Here is a 24,532-nt window from a genome sequence, read left to right as displayed (position 1 = left end):
AACAGAAAATAATAATGTGCCTTTTAAGCAACAATAATCCAGAATTAATGCTCCTTTAATATTCTCCTGTCTTCATTTCATATGGAGATCATTACATTTTGGCTTTTTTATGCTATAGAATAAACCCATTGTTCCCATAAACTTTGTTACATACATGTGTTGCTGGTGTTAAAAGTATAAGGCATGTGATCATTTAACATGTGTACCACTAGATGGCGGCAGAGTTTCTCCTTGGAGTACCAGCAGTTTTCTGTAGTCAGAGGAAAAGTTTGCAAACACACACACACACACAAAAAAATCAAACTGCTGTTCTTTTTCTTCACGATCAGTCCAAATCTAAGCTGCTTTTTTTCAGGAAAAAGATGTAAACTTAGCAAAGTTAATTCACATAAAAAAATCTTATCCTCCATTCAAAGCTTCTAACAAACACTCACTCAGACTGACATCGTGCTAGTGACGCATCTTTTCAAAGCTCAAAAAGAGTCCCCAAACTTGTTGATCTTAATTTTCATAGTCTAAAGTTTTTACGTATCATGGTCAGTATTGTGACAGCCCTATATGTGATGGACTCAACTCGACTAAATAAGAAGCATTAACAGTCCATTGTTACTTTAAGATGTAAAGGTTAATTTGTTTGGGTAAATTAAAAGCTTCCTCGAGTGCAGCTGGAAAAGCCATCGAACGCTCTGATGAAAGTGGCTCCCTCAGAGGGCCGCCTCCGGAAAAGAGCATCAAGAACTGGAGTTCATCAGAGTTACCAGCTTCAGAAAATCACCATCATCAATCCCCGACTAACAGCATCTAAGCTTAGAGTCCACATCGAAGCCCAGAGTTCAAGCAGCAGATAGCTCTCAAGATCCATCCATCGGTCCATGTGCCCATTTTCTGCTGCTGTTAGGAGGAGACGGTGTGAATCAGGCCTTCATGGTAGCCAACTGCAGCCAAGGAACAACTACAGAGGGAGTCCAAGAAGCACAAGGAGTGGCCGTCAGAACAGTACAAACATGGATTATGATGAGTCCAAACCTACATCCAGGATGAGGGAGAACTACATCGGGATCATCTATCTATCTATCTATCTATCTATCTATCTATCTATCTATCTATCTATCTATCTATCTATCTATCTATCTATCTATCTATCTATCTATCTATCTATACGAGAGCACAGCATAGCACAGCATCCCTCCAGATATAAATGACTATACGTTTGCTTTGTCATGACTGACACTCATTCTTCAGTTTGACTGCAACAACAATCGCTCACATTGCATCTTTACAGCACCTGTCGTACCTGCTGCTGATCGGATATGATCTGATAACAGCTCTCATTGTGAGCCTTCATTAAATTCCACCCCCCCGGGCACAAATAATTCATCTAATTAGCCAGAAGAAGTGAAAGCAAGTGTGTGTGTGCAGCAGCAGTGTTAGCAGAGGGGAAAGAAAGCCAGTCCCTAAACGACAACACAACCTGAGTCATCAAGACCCGACTAATTGTCCTCGCTGTCCTCCTCCTTTATTGATTTCCCTTTTATTACTGCATTCAAGATCAATAAAACGAATTATAAACAGGGTGTGGACACGCCCGCGTGCGCACACACACATGCACACAGCTTAACTTTATAAGACCACAACTCACTCTAATTGCGCTCCTCTCTCTCTTCCTCTCTCTAACTAGGCTGGATGTCTCTCGCCCACCGCCCACGCCGCCTTCTCATCCATAAAACAAAAGTCTCCCTCTCTGATTTACTTCTCATTTATTCCACCGTCTCCTCCATGTTCCACAGGTAACAGATGACGAGCTGCAGACAGATGCTGAGAGAGCCTCAAACAAGCTGTTTAACTATCAACTGCCAACTTTCAGAAGAAAAAGAGAAAAAACACATCTATAACTCAGATGATGTAAAATTAATTAGATACATAGGCTGAAGTGATCTACATCTCAGAGGATTTTGAGTCCTTGCAAAAAAGATTTCCTTAAAAAAGTACCACCAAATTAAAGTACTACCAAGGTAAAATATGTAAACATGATAAAACTAGGATGCATTGTGGGCACATCAAACCTGATCTCTTTAGGCTGCACTGGGAGGCTTTTAGGTTACCCATGACCCAGCAGTGTGAACGTGGCCCTGACCACACTGTAGGACTGCCAACTCAAATGATGTAAACCACTTACACTATACTAGAGATGGACCGATCCGATATTACGTATCGGTATCGGTCCGATACTGACCTAAATTACTGGATCGGATATCGGAGAAAAATAAAAAATGTAATCCGATCCATTAAATATCACGAAAGCACCTCACAAAACTTGCAACACGCCATAACTCACCTCAGAACGTTAGCACGTCGGAGCAGTATGCATCACGTGATAGAGCGGCTGTGGCATGCGGGACCTGTCGGTGGTCTGGATAGCATTTGGAGCTTCGCTAGCAACCTGGCATTTCATCTCCGACAAAGTTATCCCGAGAGAAGTAAAGCAAGTGTGTAAGTCCATCTCTGAATGTTTGTAAAGCATTCCTGCATTAAGCTTAACAAACGATATATGGAGCGACTGCCTCTTCTTGCTGCTACTTCAATCATGAAACTGCTTAACGATCAGCTGATCGGCTTTTCTGTCGCGAGTCCGTCTCTCTAGTTTGCTTTTGGCCCACTTTGCACCAGAAAGAGGAAACCAGCGGCTGAACAACAGCAGCACGTTTAAGCTTGATCAGCTGTTGTTAGAATTTATTTAATATTACTTTCTACTCGAGGATCTTTTTCTACGTAGCTGACGCTGGTCACTGTGCAGGGGCGGATCTAGCAAAGTTTAGCCAGGGGGGCCGATAGGGCATTAACAGGGAAAAGGGGGCACAAAGACATACTTTTCTTTCTTATTCTCGTTTAAAATGTCGAGCTTTTAATAAATAATTATCTGACACCCAAAGTTTTAATTTGATGCAAAATAAATAGAAGTCAATTACTGTATATAGTGACTATTAAGTCTAATATATATACCCTAGTAAGCTATAGTACTTTTTCCTTTGGGAAGGTACCATCTGTGCAGTCTGCAATTTTGTTGAAGAAAGATGTTGAATCTATTTAATATTTCTTGAAAAATAATTGATTTCTGTGCATTTTTTTTTCACACTGCATCAAATTAAGGTTGATTACGTCGATTAAGCATCATGAGGTGGAGCGTGAGGGGTGGTTCCCTATTTTTTATTTATTTATTTTTGTTGTTGCTGGGAGTTGGAACCCTATTAGTTAGGTTGCTTAATATTTATGCTAAGTACTCTTTAAAATACCAGAATAGGGAGGATGGTGTAGGTTTAAGTTTATTAGATTGATCAGTATTGCTGAACTATGAAATATTTTTTTTTGCATACAGGTATAACAGAATAGCTTTAGTGTAGTTGTTGTTTTAAACTTGAGTATGAACTTATACAAAATGCAGCAAGATATTTAAAAAAAACAGTTTTGTTGATTAAAAAACACTATATCGGATTCATATCGGTATCGGCAGATATCCAAATTTATGATATCGGTATCGGTATCGGACATAAAAAAGTGGTATCGTGCCATCTCTACACTATACTGCCCAAAGTATTCAGTCACACACCTGAAGGATTGAATTCAGGTGTTGCAATCACTTCCATGGCCACAGGTGTATGAAATGAAGCACTTAAGGCATGCAGATCGCTTCTAGGAACATATGTGAAAGAATGGGTTACTTGAGTTCATCGAGGTTAGCGGGCATTCATTTATTCACAGCTCTCTTAAGGTCCTACCACAGCAATAGTCAGGTTCAGGTCTGGACTTTGACTGGGTCATTGTTCTGTTTCATGCCCAGGCCAAGCTTTACAAGTCAGACAGATGTCCTCACATTTGACTCTAGAATACTTTGGTATACAGAGGAGTTCATGGTTGACTCAGTGACCTCAAGGTGCCCAAATCATGAGCTCTCCACCACTGTGCTGACAGCTGGTACGAGGTGTTTGTGCTGATATGTTGAGTTTGGTTTTCCATGATGACCAAACATCTCCACTTTGGTCTCGTCTGTCCAAAGGACATCATTCCTGATGTCTTGTGTTTTGTTCAGATGCAGCATTACAAACCGAGCTGCCGTGTTCTTTTTAAATAGAAGCGGCTTTCTCCTGCCACCCTTTCAAACAAGCCAAACTTGTTCAGTCCACATTTAATTGTGATGTCATGAACTTTAACATGTAACATGCTAACTCAGGCCTGTAGAGTCTGCAGTTTTTCTGAGGGTGAGTTTTCTGTGATGTCCACTCCGGGGAAGATTGTGATATTGTGTTAACAGACACCTAAATGCTCCAGAGCAGCACACTGCCAAAACGTTTGCTTTTACAGATACCCTCTTATAGTTTTGTTTACATATTCGACAAATGAGCTGGTAGATAATATCCTCACCAGGAGTAAAATCTGGTAATTTTAAAGGACAAAAGGGAGCTGTTATAGTCAGTAAAAAGACATCTTTCCTCTTTCCTACCAAGCCTTATTTTCCTTCACATAAAATAACATGGAGCTGTTGCTGCTGACCACTGCTGCTTTCATCTCCTCTTCACTCAGAGGAAAAAAGGTACCTGTTTTTGCTGTATGAAGTGGATAAGGTGGTAGGTTACAGGCTTTAAAGCAGGTAGCTACGGCAAAACCACTCCCCCCAAAAAAGACCATGACATGTAAAATTGACATGTATATAGAGATAAGCAGCTAGTAGATGGATTTTTCAGACGTATTCTTTGTAGCAGATTTTTCTTATCTACAATAATTACACTTAACCTTGTAAATTATAAATTATAGTTCCTTATTATTCTGTCTCTCAGGTGTAGAGGGTCCACCTTACAAACATGTGTGCACTTCCTTAAAAGTGAAGTCCTGTGAGTTTGTGTTTATAGAAAGGAGTCGAGCTGCTCTAGTTTTCAGCACCCAGGTGCCAAAATGTACATGCAATCAAGATTTTCATCTGCTACTTTGATAAAGAGGAAGGCCCCTTTTTACTCTTTGCTTCAGCCTGAAAGAAAAGAAGGGGCACAGCTCTGTTTATCTTTAGCTTGATAAGTTCTTACAGCTAGCAGCACATCAGAGACACTGAAACTCTGATGATCACCGCCGAGGCTTCTACATCTGCAGCTCCCCTGCATCCAGCATGCAGCCAAAGGCCCAAGACGTGAGAAAGAGCAGATGAAGGGAGTTTTGCTTTGCGTTTCTCTTTATCTTTCAAGGGCTCTTTATGTTCGTCAGGCCCACGAGGTGAAACCAGCCTGGCCTGTTTCCCCACATCCTCCAGAAACCTCCGAAAAGGAACGGCAGATGAAACAGAGCGGCGGCTCGTCCCTGAGCTTTTCATCTCGCCACCTGTTCTGCATTTTCAAAAGCTGCTCCAAGCAGGCCAATTTGTCTGGAATTAACAAAGGGAAGAGAAGATCTCTTGCTTACTGCGTACATCTCTGTTCCTCTGTTTTTCCAGACCAGGGCAATAACACCGGCTTCTAAACCTCTCAGGATGATGGCAGATTATTGTTTAGGATATGTTTCAGGTGATAGAAACACTCTGATCTGCATTCATTTCCTTGAAGAAGATTAAGTTTTTACATTTAAGCTTATCTCCCTCCAAACGTGTCTTTGCACAAAGGCGATGTAGAAACATTATCGCACAGATTCAGGTTAAATTTGCACTTTTTAATAAGCAGTTCAGACTGTACATGGTACGAGCACATGGATTCAGGGCATGAACAGTGTGCTGCATAAATAAGGTTAGTCACTAGAGCATTACTTATCTTGTACTGTGCCTTGTATGCAGCCTTCCAGTTCAACCATTACGTATCTTAGATTCTGTCTCTTTAAGGAGCCCTCCCCAAAAGCCCACTTTCTTTTGATTAGACAAATTTCAGCAGCCTGCAGAGGGGCAACAAGTGATGCTAAATGTATATACAGTATATACATTTAGCACACTCTCACACACACACACACACACACACACACACACACACACACACACACACACACACACATATATATATATATATATATATATATATATATATATATATATATATATGTGTGTGTGTGTGTGAGAGTCTGTGTGTCTGGGTGTGTGCACACACACACAACAGGATAAGAGTCTTAACTTTTCTAATACCACTGTATCAATTATTCATGTACTCTAAATAGAATTATTAGCTACATCTGCAGCATCTCTGATCCTTACAGACATTTATATATCATTTTAATACATTTCTTTGGTTGCCCAGCAACAGTTGTACTGCTTTATGTCATTTTTGTCCACAGCTGCCTGCAACTGAGAGACAAAATCTTGCAAAATGCCACCACATACATTTGCTCAGCAGCAAATTGATATCGTGAGGGACTAGCTAGTAAGTATAGGAAACCTAAAGAAGTTGATATTTCCTTTAGAAGTTTAGTGGAAACCAAAAACACAGGAAGGAAAGTGTATTTACAAAGTAATTTTCCAGTACAAAAGTCACAAAATATATGTAAATATAAAATAAATTAAAAGGCAAAAAGACAACAATTAAAACAGTTTAAATGAAGTTTAAAGCTAACTTACCCAGGTGGGTATTAAGCTTCTTTTTCAAGGTAGCAACAGACAACTTAGCAAAGAACAGTTTTTAAATTGTGTCTTTAGCCACTTTGGTATTAGCAGCCTGTTGCAAAAATAAATAATTTGCTCCAATTTCTTTAGTTGAATCTGTGAAAAATACCAAATATAGCACAGTTTGACAGACATAAAATAATATATTTACACTAATAAGGGGATTCCCAAAGAGATATTAGCTAAAAACTCACCATATCTCAGCATGGTGTGTAGTTTGTCCTTAAAAAAAACTAAGGAAACTGGACAAGTGCAGGGCATTATCTAAAAGTTATGACCTAAAGAAACAGGAACAAATCCCGCAAAGACCTGACACAGGACCTAAGAGATCCATCTGGACCTCTGCAATGGTTTGGTGCTGCATTTCAGCCAGTGGTATTGGACCGGACATTGTTCAACACAGAAAAGTACTATCAGATTTTGATCCACCATGAAATATCTGGAAAGCATCTGGTTGGCAATAACTTCATCTTTCATCAACAATGATCCCAAACACACTGCCAATGCAGCAAAATCATACCTGTATAGAAAAACACACAGTGGAGCAGTATCAGTCATGGATTGGCCTCCCCAATCCTCAACAGGGCATCAACATTATTGAAGCAGTGTGGGATCATGCTGACAGAGAACAGAAGGCAGAAACATCCAAAGACGAGCTTTGAATGTCCTTCAAGAAGCCTTATGCACATTATTGTATGATGATTTCCATATCAGATTGAGATACAATGCACAAATGGACAAAGGTACTGGCCCACACCTCTTAATCATTGAATTCAGGCGTCTTTAGTCTCATGGCTACAGGTGTATAAAATCAAGCCGCTACCCATGCAGTCGGCCTTCACAAACACTTGTAAAAGGATGGGTCGCTTTAAAAACCTCACTGAAGTTCAATGGTTGTACTATAATGGGACGACACTATTACAGCAAGTCAGTTTGTTAAATTTTTTGCCTGCTAGAAAAGTACCATCAGAGTGGTTTTACTGCAAAGTGGAAGTCTTTACGAACCACAGCAACTCAGTCACATAAAGTTACAGACTGCTGAGAGCTGAGGTGTATTAAAGTCACCAATGCTCTGCTGACTCAGTAACTGCACAGCTTCAAAACTCCTCTGGCATAACATCAGGCCCAAGAGGGTTGCTTATATAGTGTTTTTAACACCATCTATCTTCAGAAAAAAGTAAACATCAAGATTTAGGCTCATTGCGTGGTTAATTAAACCAATGCAGATTAAGGAAAACTGCTGAGTGAGTAAAAAGCTCAAATTTTAATTAAAAAGATTTGGTTGGTTTCAAATAAAACAAATAACACAAAATAGTCCCTATAATGCCAAATGAATCCTAGGTTACTTTCTACTACTCCAGCACATAAGAGCCAGATGTTGTAACAACTAGCAGACAACCTGTGAGCCAATCAGATGGCAGCAGCATTGCAATAAAAGCGGATTTCCTTGCAGGCAAAAATGCATTGCTGTGTGTTTTCCCTAAAACACACAGCAAGAGCATTTTACAGTCTATTCTTCTCTCCTGTGGTACTTTCAGATTTTGATCCACCATGAAAAACTAATTAAACTTTTTATTTTTTATTCTTAGATAAAACAGGACAAAAAGCGCACACATGTACACACACATATTCATGGCCTTGTTGTGAGTTTCGACTTGTATCTAGGAGACGGGTAGGAATGTGAAGGGTGAGTCAGTGAGAGGCAAAGGACGAGACTGTCAAGGTGGCCGGTCCTCTGAGGGAGAATAATTATCTGCTTTAATTAAGTACATTAAACTGTGTGTGTCTGTGTGTGTGTCTAAGGCGGATTATGCTTGGGTGGGTTAAAAGAGCGTGCTCAGAAAGATGTATGCATTCACGTGCAGTGCTTGAGCATGCATGCATCCAGCGTGTGCATCCATGTGTGATATCTGAATGTGTTTTTCTGTGTGTGTGTGTGTGTGTGTTTACACGCTGTAATCTGCTGCATTGTCTTTGTGGGCTTCATGATGACAGCGTCACGCAACACTCAACACAATAAACTTTGCATTGCAATGAGAGCTCATGCGCAGAGAGAATCCCAATTGGGGCCGGGTGCAGAAATTCATGAATTCTTTGGTGCATCGCTACAGAATCTCACATTAAAGGTATATTGAAGTATTTTGGGAAAAAAGTTGGAAAAGAAAATAAATGTTGGGTCTTGCGTGTGTTTAATGTCATGGAAAGAGAGAAAAGCACGAGGTCTGACAGCCCTAAATCTGCTCATGTTTTGAAATCATGTCTTCTCTGTATGTGTATGTATGTATGTGTATTTAAGAGATAAAAATAGAGTATTATACTGTCTTTTTCTATTTTTCAGCCTTATGTGTCAATCAGCGTGAGCCATAAGCTCAGGCTTCAGACTGCCGTGAATATTCAGTTTCCAAAGATTCTTCTTCTCACCGTCACCTGCTACAGCCACAGAAATCCCACAATGTCGAGACAACTCACAAGCACTAGGTGCTGCCCCTCAGCTGGCTTCCAGAAAGTGATGAATCAGAGGAAAGTGGGCTGTTAGGTAGGGAAGCCTTACAGAGACAGGAGCTAAAAGAACTAGAGAAGTTAGAGGACTACACGCCTACTGAAAGGTACAGCACAGAATAACACTCAACACTCATAAAGTAACAAAATAACAAATAAAGGCAATCAACTCTGATCGACACCACTTCCTACCCTATTGACGGCACAGTGATATCACTGGGCAGATCCTTCACTGCTGTGTCTGAAGTAGAGATCTAGGTCCTTCATTCTTGTTCTGGTCAAAACTGCTCTCAGTAAATCAAACAATAAAACACTGACATAACTGCACTTGTGAAATAATATGTCTTATACTGTGAAATAACTACCACCTCATGTAATAATAATGGATTGGATTTATATAGCGCTTTTCAAGGCACCCAAAGCGCTTTACAATGCCACTATTCATTCACTCTCACATTCATACACTGGTGGAGGCAGCTACAGTTGTAGCCACAGCTGCCCTGGGGCAGACTGACAGAAGCGAGGCTGCCATATCGCACCATCGGCCCCTCTGGCCAACACCAGTAGGCAAGTAGGGTAAAGTGTCTTGCCCAAGGACACAACGACCAGGACAGAGAGCCCAGGGATCGAACCGGCGACCTTCCGGTTACAGATGCGATTCCCAACCCCCTGAGCCACGGTCGCCCTTGTAAGCAGTGTTAGCCATTATTAAACAGTCTTTCTGTCTATCTTTAATGTTTTTTAGGTTTTTCCTTGTTTTAAATATTTTTTTACTGGTTATTATGATCTTTTTCTATTTAGGTATGTCTTTTTTATATTGCTAGGTTGCTACACATCTCTTTGCTGCCATAACATTCAAAATCTTCTAGTTATGCGACAAACAAATTATCTTAACTCTGGAATAAGAAAAAATGCACTTGACGTGCAGTTTATAGAGCTTGTTGATGTGATTGAGATCCATAACAGTGGCCACATCTATAAAAGCAGATATTTTGGAAGTTTCAGGTGTGTTAACACAAAGCCACAATCTTCGTGATTGAGAAGTATCTACTGAACACTGCATACACTCAATTAGCAAAAAAAAGTTGACAGTACAATTAGAAAAAGACTGTTCACATGTGGCTTCTTTTGAACTTGTTTTGACTTCTGAAACAATGTCCTTTGGAAATATAAAAAACCAAAGTGGAAATGTTTGTCCATAATCCAAAGGACCACAGGATATCAGCATAAACATATTCATACCAACTGTCAGGACAGTGGTGGAGGGGTGATGAGTTTGCAGTTACAGAGGAGTTCCTGGTTTTGCAGTCATTGAGTCCACCAGGAACTCCTTTGTAAACCAAAGTATTCTAGAGTCTAAGTCTGAGGTAATCTGTCTGACAGCTAAAGCTTGGCCCAAACTGGGTCATGCAATCCCAAGCACAGCAGCAAATCTGCAACAAAATGAATGATAAACAATCAAGGTGCTGCAATAGCCCAGTAAAAGTCCAAACCTCAAGCCTAAAGAGCGAACTTTAGTTATGTCTAAATGCTGTTTTCAGTCTTGCAGAAATCATTTGTGCACACATGAATATAAGTGTAAGTAGAATAACTGTAAGCGTATAAGACTTTCATATGTTTTTTGGTTTTATTGATACTGAACAGAAACACTGAACAGATCTGCAAATTCTCACATGTGATAAAGCATCACTTACAAATGTGTCAATACTCAGTCGGTGTTTGGTACAAATATATAAACTTGCAAATTTTCTGCTCGGAAAACGTTCATATTCTAAACATTGCAGCGGTCACAAAAACATAATGGAGATAAACAACAAAAGCACAAAACCCCGCCAAAAAGCATCAAAGTGGATTGATTATTCGTGCTGAAAGTCACAGAATCAAGAACATCTGAAAAGACAAAAAAAAACTAACAAAAACTAAATAAAAGCTTTAAAAAGATATTTCTGATGGTTTAGTTTGTCTAGTTCTTTTAATGAAAACAAACACATTTGACATTTTTGTGTAACTAATAAAGAGTATGGGGTTAGGACGTGAGAATGCACTGAAACATTTTCAGCCATCTGAAAAAAAAAGCATACATTTTGAAAATACATATAAGTATTCTGGATTTCAGTAAGGTTAACAAATAAAGGAAAATGCATTTCACTTTATTTTCAAGTCTCAATTAATGAAACTATTTGTATTTGCAGCCATGTTACATGTTGAAAACTGAATTTGCTAATCTATGCTAGCTAGCAAGCAAACTAATGCTATCTGCTGAAATGACTAGAGCTCCAAAACAAAATTCAGCTGTCATTCTTGGCCCCTAAGCCTTTTTCTTTTTCAATTAGTGTACTTGTAGTAGTGTTAGTAGTGTTTAAGTTAGAGAACAGTGTAAGTTTCATCTTGCATCGTCCCTGTGGTAAATTAGCTTAACGTTGGCTCTGTAAGTAACATATAATTCTGTCAACTAGCCAAACTTTACTAACCCTCCAAACATTTCTGGTATTTAGTTTTCTTTTATTGTTAAGGTCAATAGCCATAGCAGTTCAGTTTTTTAAAAGAAATACTTCAGTCAGAACATGATATAACGTCTCCAGATAGCAACTAGCCAGCTAGCTAACTTTCTCTTATATCTTCCAGTTCCAGTAAACTTTGCATCTTCTTCATGGATGCCTAGTAATGAAAACCTAACTACCACACATGGGAAAACAGTCCCACTGAGTACTGGAGCTGAAAGTAATTGGATGTCTTTAACTCTCAATGCTGCTTAAGCATTTGGACCAAAAAATAGCTGACCAAAAAATAGCTGGTGATGTGAGAGTAAACAAACAGATACTGTTTCCCAATTGACTGGATTTTAACACTGAAACATTGCAATTTGGTTTTGGAATTCAAAATTAATAATGGATCCCTTTGTCAACATGCAGCATGCTAACATTGTTAGCTAACTGTATTGGCGAATGATTGCTGGAGGTTGCCGGCAATCATTAGATGAAATTAGCTACAAAGATGTAAACAGTGCTTCACCAAAAAATCTCCTTGTCATTGCTTTGGTTACTAGCTGTTGTACACAACTACTGTTGTGTCTTTGTCTAGTTTGGATGGAAGATATTGGATTGTCTTTACTCGACAAGTGCCAGCAAAACTGTGAAAAGTATCATACAAACTAGAAATAGAGACCTTTGTAATATGTTGGCTTGCTCAGTAAATCTTTTACTTTGGGAAGTGTTTGCAGACAGGTAGATGTCTTCCATGCAAACTACAGGTGACTGCTGTAGTGACCAAAGCAATTTCAAGGAGTTTTTTGTACAGTATGCTCTTTGGGATCAATTTCATCTAGGGATATTGAGCAACTAAATCTTTAGTTTGTTATGTAAGTGGAGTCCACCAAGAATAAATCCAAACTAAGAAAAACAAATGTTTATGTAAGTATAAAAATTACTTGCATTAACAGATGTACTGCAGCTTTACTACATAGACAGTCCCTGTCAGCAAGCTAATAGTTTTTGGCAAGCTAATCACTGGCAATTCTTGTACTGTTTTAATATATGAAAGTTTTTCTCATTTATTTTGATTAAAGAACTTTTTTATAATTAAAAATGCTTGTGAGATACAGTCAAATGAACAAAATAACAACATATAAGGAGGTGGAAATGTCACTGTACTGCAGCGATGAGGAGTGATGCTGTCCTGAGGGTCAAGCAAGGAAATACACAGTGACAGAAAAACATTAGGACAGAAGCCTGAAAATGCCATTTACTGAAGCATAAGGGGAAGCTGAGAGGAACACAGAAAAAAGCAGCATGTAATTCTGAAAGCCATCAAAACGTAGTTGAAAGGACAAAGTGTGAGGTAGAAAAGAGATTAAGAAGAATATAGGAAAGAAAAGCGGAAACAACATAAGAGGTAGAGACCACAAGAAAGGGATAGAAAGGGACAACATGATGCTTAAAAAACACAAAGAGCCAGATTATCTATTTTCACAATGTATTTTGAGCCAGAAAGTGGCGTTGCTACTTCTGGTGTGTAACTAATCAAAAACCAATCAGTGCTGCTATGATGTGGATGCGAGAGTCCAGACAAGACAGCAGGATGTGCACAGTAGACCTGATGGTCTAGATTCTTCACACTGCCCTAAAACTACACGTTTTCTTTTTCTTTCAAAGAAAATATCCACTCCAGACATGTTGTGAGTACCATTCTTTTGACAACTTCCGTTCACGAGTCAACAAAACTCTGGACACAAATCCCAGAATTGAGCTTTAGTTACTATACCAGCCATCAAATCTTCTGTCACACATTTCACACAGCAAAATCTCCATATCCTGTAGGACAGAAGGCCGCACTGCGAAGGGTATCGAGGCAGTTGACAAGTATAAGTGTGCCCGTTAGGTGCTTCCACCTCTTGGTGATGGGGTTCCTCATCTTGTCCAGGCCAAGGTGGAGCTCCTGGATCACATCTCGGTAGCTATCCCCAACATGGGCAGCCCACGTCAGCAGGAAGTCATAGGCTGGTTTCCACATAGACTAAAGGGTTCAGGGTGGGGATCATGGGAAGTGAAAGAAAATGTCTTTTTAAGAACAAAAGGCAAGAGTTTGCCAAAGACTTTCACAAAAGAGGTTCATGTAGGGACGGAAATCTCAAACCCATTTAGACTGAACTTTAGCAGGTCTTTGTACTAAAGAGCTGACAGGTTAAAGATGATCTATGTTACTCCTTTCCATAAACCACACCTAGTATAGTATTTCGAAGGCTGCCGTGAGCTACTTGTTAGCATTTTGACCTAATTCTCCTGAAATTCTGAAATGTTTTGAGTAGTATTGTGTTTTCTTGAAGAGTTTCTACCCAAGCACAGTAACTCGGACAAATATACTGTTTGTGGATCACAGGGCAGTTTGATATAAAGACATTTAATATAAAATAGTTTATATATATATTTAAGTGATGTGAGTGTAGAATAAATATGGTCAGGAGCTAGAGGCCATGAGATGCATAGTGATAATTACTGTACCATAATCCTTAAAACATCTTGTATATAAGTCATATAACTTAAAATTCAAGTGTACAAACATGACATGCAAATTTTTAGACACAGTTTAACTCATACAGCATGTAAATTGTGAATAAAAGCTAATAATACATTTGATAAATCAAAGAAATAAGAAACAAACTTAAAAGTTATCTTTGGTGTTAAAGTAATTCATGTATTGTTGTTGGTACATCCAGGTATACGTCAAGCCAAAACTCCTAAATTCTAATTCAGCAAGCTTTTAATGCTTTGCCCAAAACACAAAAAAACTGGTTGTAGTACATGTGTTAACTTATTGACTTCATGACGTGATCCACAGCATTGACAGTGTCCAGTTGTCCGGTAAATAGTAACACTGACTAAAGGCCTCTCACCTCGTTATCCAATAGACCATTCTTGTCTCGATGTGGAGCCTCATAAGCCTCCATTTGCTGTTTGGAGACTCGGGCCAGCTTCTCAGCAAGCTCCCTCCACCGGGATGCCACCTCTACTGCTGTAGTCAACAAGACAAAATCCAGGACCAACCTGGCAACCAGACCCTGGCAGTCCATCTTCAGCAATGCCTGATGGGTTAAAGAAATGGTCAGTCAGCATGAGCAAGGAGCAAAGAAAGAAATATCTGCATGTTGACTTGGATGAGATTGGAAGGAATGCATCAATTTAAAATCACTATGTATGCAAAATTTATATGGAGAAAGAATAGGAATGAGAATTTATATCCATATTTATGTAAATCGTGAAAGTGTTCTGGTAATAATACATTCACAGCACAAATCACTTAACCACTTCAGTATTGTTTCACCGATTGAAAGAAATTTGAGACTTGGTTCTGTCCTGTGAAACAGCAACATCTGTCAAATCAAGCGACATTTCATAGTGTTTTCCATATTCAAGGACCCTGTTGGCAGGGTAACCATTTTCAAGATCAGTCATTACTGGATAAACACAACCACACTACATAGTTCCACTTGTAGTTCGAGCATAAACATGGTTTAAAATTTCAAGGTTAGAGGACACATGTCGGGTTTATTCCACTGGAGGTGTTCTGGACACATCCAATCGGCAAGAGATATTCTGTAGAGATTATCTAATCTATCCTGAGATAATCTCGAGGAGCAGATGGAGAACAAACCGGTAAAAGGACATCTGGACTATTTGTGTAGTGTGCTGCTATAAAGACCCAACTCTAGATAAGTGATAGAATAGGTCTAAAAATTTGGATAAGACCTTTAAAAAACCTGTGAAAAGCCATAGATCATGCATAAAAGCAAGCCATAGGTACCATGTCGTGGCCCACTGATTAGGAAAGTTTTCAGTGGCACCATTTCTGAAACCAGAATGTCACAAGTTATGGCTGAAAAACTGAGAGAAATTCAACTCAATTCAGTTTTATTTATATAGTGCCAAATCACAGCAACAGTTACCTCAAGGAGATTAATATTGTAAGGTAAACACCCTACAATAAAACCCCAACAATCAGACGACCCCCTATGAGCAAGCACTTTGGCGACATTGGGAAGGAAAAACTCTTTTAAGAGGAAGAAACCTCCGGCAGACCCAGTCTTGGGAAGTGGCAGCCATCTAGTGTGACCGGTTGGGGGCGAGGAGAGGGAGATATGCATGTATGCTTATGGCTTGTAAGCTGCACGTCCCTCTGGAAAATGACTTTCCAAAACGAGTATTAAAACACTGTATTAAATAAGACTTGAAACAAGCAATTAAGACCATAATCAGATCATCAGGACAGTGTTTTCTGCAGTGGACATCAAACTTTGAGGTTCAAGGCACTTCCACATTGGCTTCAGATCCATCTTTTTTACACAATCTATGTGGAAAACCTACCCAAAGCCAATGTGTCTTCAGTTGACTTGTTTTAGAAACTGTCAAGGTCTATAATGATCTTTATTATCGTCATAGTTTTGCAGACATCCTATCCATTTCCTTTTCCCTTTCCAACACAGAATCTCCTTTTTTTCCCTTTGGAACAATACATATCTACACTCAGACTTGTTTTCCACAATGTTTTAGAGAGGTATTGATGTAACTCTGATCCTTTTGGAGGCTGCTGAAAGGTAATGCAATTTATAGAGAGGTGTTTCTGTAATACTAACTACACTGAACAAAAATATAAACGCAACACTTTTGTTTTTGCTCCCATTCCCCATGGGATGGACGTAGAGACCTAAAATTCATTCCAGATACACAATATAACCATCCCTCCCAAACAGTGGTCACAAATCAGTCCAAATGTGTGGTAGTGGGCACATCTGCTATATTGAGATAATCCATCCCACCTCACAGGTGTGCCACATCAGGATGCTGATCTGACATCATGAGTAGTGCACAGGTGTACCTCAGACTGCCCACAACAAAAGGCCACCCTGGAATGTGCAGTTTTGTCTCACAGCAAAATGCCACAGATGCCACAGCAATGAGGGAGCGTGCAATTGGCATGCTGACAGCAGGAATGTCAACCAGATCTGTCGCCCGTGCATTGAATGTTCATTTCTCAACCATAAGCCGTCTCCACAGGCGTTTCAGAGAATATGGCAGCACATCCAACCGGCCTCACAACCGCAGACCTCGTGTAACCACACCAGCCCAGGACCTCCACATCCAGCAGGTTCACCTCCAAGATCGTCTGAGACCAGCCACCCAGACAGCTGCTGGAACAATTGGTTTGCACATCCAAACAATTTCTGCACAAACTGTCAGAAACCGTCTCAGGGACGCTCAACTGCATGCCCGTCGTCCTCATCGGGGTCTTGACCTGACTCCAGCTCGTCGCCGTAACAGACTTGTGTGGGCAAATGCTCACATTCGATGGCGTCTGGCACGTTGGAGAGGTGTGCGCTTCACGGATGAATCATGGTTCACATTGTTCAGGGCAGATGGCAGCTGAGAATGTCCCAGTTCTTGCATGGCCAGCATACTCACCGGACATGTCACCCATTGAGCATGTTCGGGATGTGCTTGACCGGCGTTTACGACAGCGTGTACCAGTTCCCACGAATATCCAACAACCTCGCACAGCCATTGAAGTGGAGTGGACCAACATTCCACAGGCCACAATTGACAATCTGATAGACTCCATGCGACGATGTGTTGCACTGCATGAGGCAAATGGTGGTCACACCAGATACTGACCGGTTCTGGGTCCCCAGACCCCCAATAGCGCAAAAAACTGCACATTCCAGGGTGGCCTTTTGTTGTGGGCAGTCTGAGGTACACCTGTGCACTACTCATGATGTCAGATCAGCATCCTGATGTGGCACACCTGTGAGGTGGGATGGATTATCTCAATATAGCAGATGTGCCCACTACCACACATTTGGACTGATTTGTGACCACTGTTTGGGAGGGATGGTTATATTGTGTATCTGGAATGAATTTTAGGTCTCTACGTCCATCCCATGGGGAATGGGAGCAAAAACAAAAGTGTTGCGTTTATATTTTTGTTCAGTATAAGATTTAACCTTCAGGAGGTGTGATTTATTGCAGGGCTGTTGCGTTAGACTGCATTCTTTGTTCTCCATTTAAAAGTATTTTTCAGTCTTCAAGACCTCAAACAAATTAGATTGTAGAGGACTAAAGCGGTGAATCCATTGTGTCATGGGAAAAGAGGGAAAGATAACAGAAGTCAGGAATATGTAGAACAAATAAGGTTTTTTTTGTTGTTGTTTTTTAAGATTTGTGAGCTGAAGAGTAAAAACAAAAGCTGAAAATAGTTACAGGGCTTTCTGTATAAATATAATCTGTTACCATCCTCTTAGTAATCCTGTCCCTGAGGGCTCCTGCTGCTGTAAATACATTCTAACTCAGCTAACCCAGTTAAATGAGGGTTAAAATGTATTGAGTTTTAATGAACGCAGCTGACTGGAAAATTTGCTCCAGGGGAGATTTTCTTTTTGTTTCCTGAAAAGAGGCACAATAGCCAAAAAGACAATTTCTGTTTTAATGACACACACCCAAAAAAAACCCAGCAGTGTGTGCATGTGTGTTTATTTCAAGACAAAGCTCCGGGCATCAAAGTGAGGCACTGTCCCGTGGTGATACCTTTCAGGTTCTTTGTAGGAAGTTTTATTTTTTCTCCTTTGCTGGGAGCCCCAGAAAAAGAACAACCTAGTGGAAATGTGTGGAGGTATTTACGGTTTTGTGTTTTCCGCTATGACTTTAATGAGTAACAGCAGGAATGTAATGCACACATCTTTAGGATTTTCACATGAAGATATTTCCGTGCATAAAGATACATTTTAGTTCAAAAAGAATTTAATGTGAACTACTCCTTGAAAGCTGCCATACAAGCATTCATGGGAACGTGCAGTTATTATTTAAACGGAAGCACCACCGGGGGGTTGTCACAATACTAGAATTTCAAACTCAGTGCAGAAAATACTCAAAATTATTTTCAACAACAAGGGAAAGAAAATCATTAAAGATTATTAAAATTTCAAAATATTTTTAAGAATGTAACAATATCATTTAGGACAACATTATTACTAATGATGACATAGCGCCAGGTGGTGCAACGATACACAAAATTCACGGTTCAGTTCGTTTCGATACTTTGGTGTCACGGTTTGATATTTTTCGATACAAAAAAATGTTCATGCCTTTTTTAAGCTATTAAAATTACAAATATTTCTTTTAACTCAAAAGTACAGTTTTTAAATTAAATGTTGCTGAAACAATCAAATAATTTAAAAAAGAAATGTATCTGATGGAGAAATCACTAATCTGTGGAAAAGAGAGTTTATTACAGAGAAATGGCTCCGACCGATATAACTGAGCATTGCGTGGCACATCCGACATACTGTTGTACTTTTGTCCATGACGCGCTTAAGTAGGGTCATACTTCACATGAAAACAAAAATAGTTCCAAACACCAGATCTGAAGTACGGTGGATGAGGTTCAATTTTGGGTAGCGTTGAGGCAGTTGCCATGCTAACTTGAGTGAATGCATATGGGCGGCACTCATACTTCGATTACTCCGCCTTGGCTGCATTGTCGAGCGCAGATCCACTGAGTTCTCAACACAGACAGCATCGTCAGGAGAAAAGTTGATCAAATAAATAAAAAATTTTGTATCGTTCAATAGGGCTGGGCTATATCATACCGTTCACGGTAATACTGGTGTAATTTTGGGCAACAATAGGAAAATGAAATATCGCGATAGAATATGGGTAAAACGCGCATGCGCAGTGCCTTTGTTTACATACAGGATGTTTACGACACAGGATGAGAAGAGCGAAAGCGGTTCGTTGAATGTAACGGATGAACCAGAATTGGTTTGTAAAAATGCTGCAACTTCAGTGGTGTGGAACTGGTTTAGCTTTGGTCGGTCAGATACACAGATTTTTCTGAAAATCGACAGTGCCCCTCATATCCTGGTGCGCCTTATGTATGAATTCTGGTTGTGCTTACTGACCTCGAACCGATTTTATGTGGTACCCTGCTCAAAAATCTGTCAAAAATGTTTGAGTACGACTTTGCTAAGCTACAAAGCCGCACCGCTTGATGGCTTGTCAGAGCACTACGGTTATCGTAGGCAGGCGCCTCGTGGAGTGATACGTACTGCGCTTCAACATAATATTACCGTATTGTGTGTGTGTATAAGCTCTTTAAGTTTTGTGGATATTATACATGGTTATGCTGAGGATATGTCGGCCATTTTCCACTGGAAATGCCTTTTGGTTAGACTGTCAGCAAGGAATTTGCACTGTTACGTTTTTATACAACTTTAATGCACATAAAAAACAGCTGCTTGTTTAAGTGAAAATACATTGATGGGGTTTTTTGCACTAATAAAGTTGTGGAGTTGTAAAGTATTTTGTCTAGCGTCAATTATATCGTCAGTTATATCGTTATCGCAAATTTTCAAATGTATATCGTGATAAATATTTTTGGTCATATCGCCCTGCTCTATCGTTCAATACATATGTGTACCGAACCAAAAGCACTGTATCGAACGGTTCAATACAGATACATGTATTGTTGCACCCCTTGTGTGTGTGTGTGTGTGTGTGTGTGTGTGTATATATATATATATATATAACACCCAGCACGCCCCTGCGGGCGGTTTATCCTTCAAGCTCGGGTCCTCTACCAGAGGCCTGGGAGCTTGAGGGTCCTGCGCAGTATCTTAGCTGTTCCCAGGACTGCGCTCTTCTGGACAGAGATCTCCGATGTTGTTCTGCTGGAGCCACTCGCCTAGCTTGGGAGTCACCGCACCTAGTGCTCCGATTACCACGGGGACCACCGTTACCTTCACCCTCCACATCCTCTCGAGCTCTTCTCTGAGCCCTTGGTATTTCTCCAGCTTCTCGTGTTCCTTCTTCCTGATATTGCTGTCATTCGGAACCGCTACATCGATCACTACGGCCGTCTTCTTCTGTTTGTCTACCACCACTATGTCTGGTTGGTTAGCCACCACCATTTTGTCCGTCTGTATCTGGAAGTCCCACAGGATCTTAGCTCGGTCATTCTCCACCACCCTTGGGGGCATCTCCCATTTTGACCTCGGGACTTCCAGGTTATACTTGGCACAGATGTTCCTGTACACTATGCCGGCCACTTGGTTATGGCGTTCCATGTATGCCTTGCCTGCTAGCATCTTGCACCCTTGCTGTTATGTGCTGGATTGTCTCTGGGGCATCTTTACACAGCCTGCACCTGGGGTCTTGCCTGGTGTGATAGACCCCAGCCTCTATGGATCTTGTGCTCAGAGCTTGTTCTTGTGCTGCCATGATTAGTGCCTCTGTGCTATCTTTCAGTCCAGCTTTGTCCAGCCACTGGTAGGATTTCTGGATATCAGCCACCTCCTCTATCTGCCGGTGGTACATACCGTGCAGGGGCCTGTCCTTCCATGATGGTTCCTCGTCTCCCTCCTCTTTCTTGGGTTTCTGCTGCCTGAGGTATTCACTGAGCACTCGGTCAGTTGGGGCCATCTTCCCAATGTATTCTTGGATGTTCGTTGTCTCATCCTGGACTGTGGTGCTGACACTCACCAGTCCCCGGCCCCCTTCCTTCCGCTTAGCGTACAGCCTCAGCACCCTGAGGCTGTACTATATATATATATATATATATATATATATAATATCTTAGATAGCGCTAAAAAGCCCAAAAAAGAAAATATTTTTAGGCTGCCTGAGGCAGTGCTGTGATTCTAGTGACTTGGCACCACATGTCATTGCTAATGAAATAAGAATTGGTAAGGTAGGCAACCAATGTGTTTGGTAGACTAGTTTCTTGTCACGGCTGGGGCAGCAGTCGTGTTGTGGAATGAAAAGGACCCAAAATGCAGGCAGCTGACTGATGAAGAGTGTGACGTTTATTTACAAGGTGGGATAGTGGCAAGCAAGCAAAATAACTGAAGAAACCTAAACTGGGAGAACTAAATAACAAACCTGAGAGCATACAAAAGGGGTGCGGGGCAGAGCGACGCAGAGACAGGAACGAAACACCATGGAACACAGAGAAATGCAGACGAACGCAGACGAGCCGGCAACGAACACAGAACGACACCCACTAAATATACACACACAAGGTAATCGGGTAATCACACACAGAAGGGAAGAACAGCTGATCCTAATACACATGATGACTGGAGGACACAAGCTGAACACAGTGACAACAGACAGAGACCTTCAGAATAAAACAGGAAATCTAGAACACGAACCGGACACAAGGGGGGAGGACACAGAATACCAAAATCAGAATAACTAGAACAGAGGAAAATAATTATAAAACACAAAACGCTGGGTCAACGACCCAGCACCATGACAGTACCCCCCCTCCAAGGGCTGGCTGCAGACAACAAGCAGCCTGGCAGATGACCACTGATGTCGAGGTGGCAGTTTGGGGCCCAAAGGCTGCATGGCCCCCACAGCACCAGGCAAGGCAGAGGATGAAGTGGAAGTGGAGGCTGGACCAGGCGTGGCTGAAGCTGGACCAGGCGTGGCTGAAGCTGGACCAGGCGTGGCTGAAGCTGGACCAGGCATAGGAGCCGCAGGTGGTGAAGCAGGTGAAGAAGCAGGTTGCTGGACGGGCTCCTCGGGCCCTCCAGCTGACGAGGCAGGTTGCTGGACGGGCTCCTCGGGCCCTCCAGCAGACGAGGCAGGTTGCTGGACGGGCTCCTCGGGTCCTCCAGCAGAGACAGGAGGCTGGAGCGGTCCATCAGGCCCTCCAGCAGAGACAGCAGGCCGGAGTGGTCCCTCGGACCCTCCAGCGGAGACAGCAGGCCAGAGCGGTCCCTCGGACCCTCCAGCGGAGACAGCAGGCCAGAGCGGTCCCTCGGACCCCCCAGCGAAGACAGGAGGCTGGAGCGGTCCCTCGGACCCTCCAGCAGAGAAGAGCACGGGCTGGCCGGGCTCTCCAGAACCCCCAGCGGAAACAGTCACTGAACCAGCGGGCACAGGGGCCCCTGGCACACATATGGCTGACTGCAGCTGCGCGGAGCACTGACCCTGCTCAGGCAGCGACAGCCGGGTGCAGTCCTCAGCTGGGTTCTTAGCCTCCAGGGGTCCAGAGTGGGCTGAAACTCAGCCTCTGGGGAGGCCCTGGAGTGCGTCACAGTCTCTGAACTGGCCAGTTTTTGAGGACTGATAACAATATTGTGTGGTTTGTCTCTCTGCTTAGGATTAGAGGTTGTAGAACAGTTCTTTATGGGTTGAATAGACATAGCTTGCTGTACCGGAGGAGTAGGTGAAGATGATGGCTGAATAGGTGGCCGAGCTGAGGGCGACTGAAGAAAAGGTTGGGAAAATAATGGTGGTGAAGTTGGAGACTGATCTGACGATAAGGCTGATGATTCCTCTACCAACTGAGCTATTGACTGGGCAATGGACTGTAACATAGTTTGTAATAAGTCTGGCTGTGACTGTAACTGGGCTATGGGTAGTGAGGCTGAATGTGATGAAGGTGACGGCTGGGCTTCTGGCTGGGCAGCTAACTGAGCTTCTGGCTGGGCAGCTAACTGAGCTTCTGGCTGGGCAGCTAACTCAAAAAACACAGCCCCGGTATAAACAGTCACAAGGTCTGGCGAAACAGAAAGAGTGTCTTTTCCACTCACCACAGCCGGCAACTCAGAAGTCTCGGGACCCGGCTGTGGCGATGGGCGTCGGCGGCGTGAACGTCGCTTCCTTCTCGGGGATAGCTCCGACCGGCCGGGTAATTCCACATCCGGCGGGCCGGGCCGCAGATTCCCCGGCGGGCAGTGCAAAACATTCACCGCCGGGCTGGGTCGGGAAGCGGTAGCAGCTGGAGGGTGAAGATGGAGTTTGTTCAGAATGAAGTCCTGTAAGAGCGGGTGAAGAGAGCCCAGTAGCCAGGGGTGAGGAGACAGTAATTGCTTTAGCCTGGCTTCTACAGCGCGGTGAAATTCCTCTCCCTCACGTTCGAGCCATAGGTTAACCAACCTTGAAACAGAGTCAATTAATTCCTCCCGAAACTCCTGGGAAGGTGCGGATGCTGCTGGGTCCATGTTTGGTCGGCTCGTACTGTCACGGCTGGGGCAGCAGTCGTGTTGTGGAATGAAAAGGACCCAAAATGCAGGCAGCTGACTGATGAAGAGTGTGACGTTTATTTACAAGGTGGGATAGTGGCAAGCAAGCAAAATAACTGAAGAAACCTAAACTGGGAGAACTAAATAACAAACCTGAGAGCATACAAAAGGGGTGCGGGGCAGAGCGACGCAGAGACAGGAACGAAACACCATGGAACACAGAGAAATGCAGACGAACGCAGACGAGCCGGCAACGAACACAGAACGACACCCACTAAATATACACACACAAGGTAATCGGGTAATCACACACAGAAGGGAAGAACAGCTGATCCTAATACACATGATGACTGGAGGACACAAGCTGAACACAGTGACAACAGACAGAGACCTTCAGAATAAAACAGGAAATCTAGAACACGAACCGGACACAAGGGGGGAGGACACAGAATACCAAAATCAGAATAACTAGAACAGAGGAAAATAATTATAAAACACAAAACGCTGGGTCAACGACCCCGCACCATGACATTTCTGGTATTTTCTCAGGTTCAATCTGGGACTTTAAGAGAAACACTTTATACACACAAATAATTATTATCTTCTTTAAAAAAGCCAGGAGTGATAATGGTTGCTGCCTAACTCCACAAAATTAATGTTATAAGTCTATTATTAGCTCTAGGTGGCAGCTGGTATCCACAGATGACATAAAACATGGACAAGTCATAAAAATGAAGGCCACCAGATGGCAACAGCTGTGGCTGCAAAAACACTTACAGTCCTCAAGAAGTCTATAGGAAAGCAGCTCGCCATCCTGACAAAAAACGCCCAACTCGAGGGTTCAAAACAAGACTTCAGAAACCAGCGTAGCTACGAACATCTGCTATAGTGCCTAT

The 24,532-nt window shown here is 42.0% G+C and overlaps 1 protein-coding gene across 2 annotated transcripts in view; it reads right to left on the bottom strand.

Annotated features, from left to right (window-relative positions):
- Positions 1 to 10,745: 10,745 nt before the first annotated feature.
- LOC146681048 (SH3 domain-binding protein 4-A-like) overlaps positions 10,746 to 24,532 on the bottom strand; it is a 52,735-nt gene continuing 38,948 nt past the window's right edge. For both annotated transcript variants that reach the window (XM_085449004.1, XM_085449003.1), the window contains 2 exons: positions 14,508 to 14,696; positions 10,746 to 13,630 (listed from right to left, as the gene is read on the bottom strand). In XM_085449004.1, the coding sequence (XP_085305130.1) occupies positions 13,406 to 13,630; positions 14,508 to 14,696 (414 nt within the window). In that variant the 3' untranslated portion in view covers positions 10,746 to 13,405. The remainder of the gene's footprint in view (positions 13,631 to 14,507; positions 14,697 to 24,532) is intronic.

This window comes from Copadichromis virginalis, linkage group LG23 (genome assembly GCF_057382275.1).
Source record: "Copadichromis virginalis isolate Kocher_CV1m ecotype Utaka linkage group LG23, C_Virginalis_male_GT1.1, whole genome shotgun sequence".
NCBI lineage: Eukaryota > Metazoa > Chordata > Actinopteri > Cichliformes > Cichlidae > Copadichromis > Copadichromis virginalis.
Note: the sequence above shows the minus strand (reverse complement) of the source record. Positions and strands in the feature narration are given on the sequence as shown.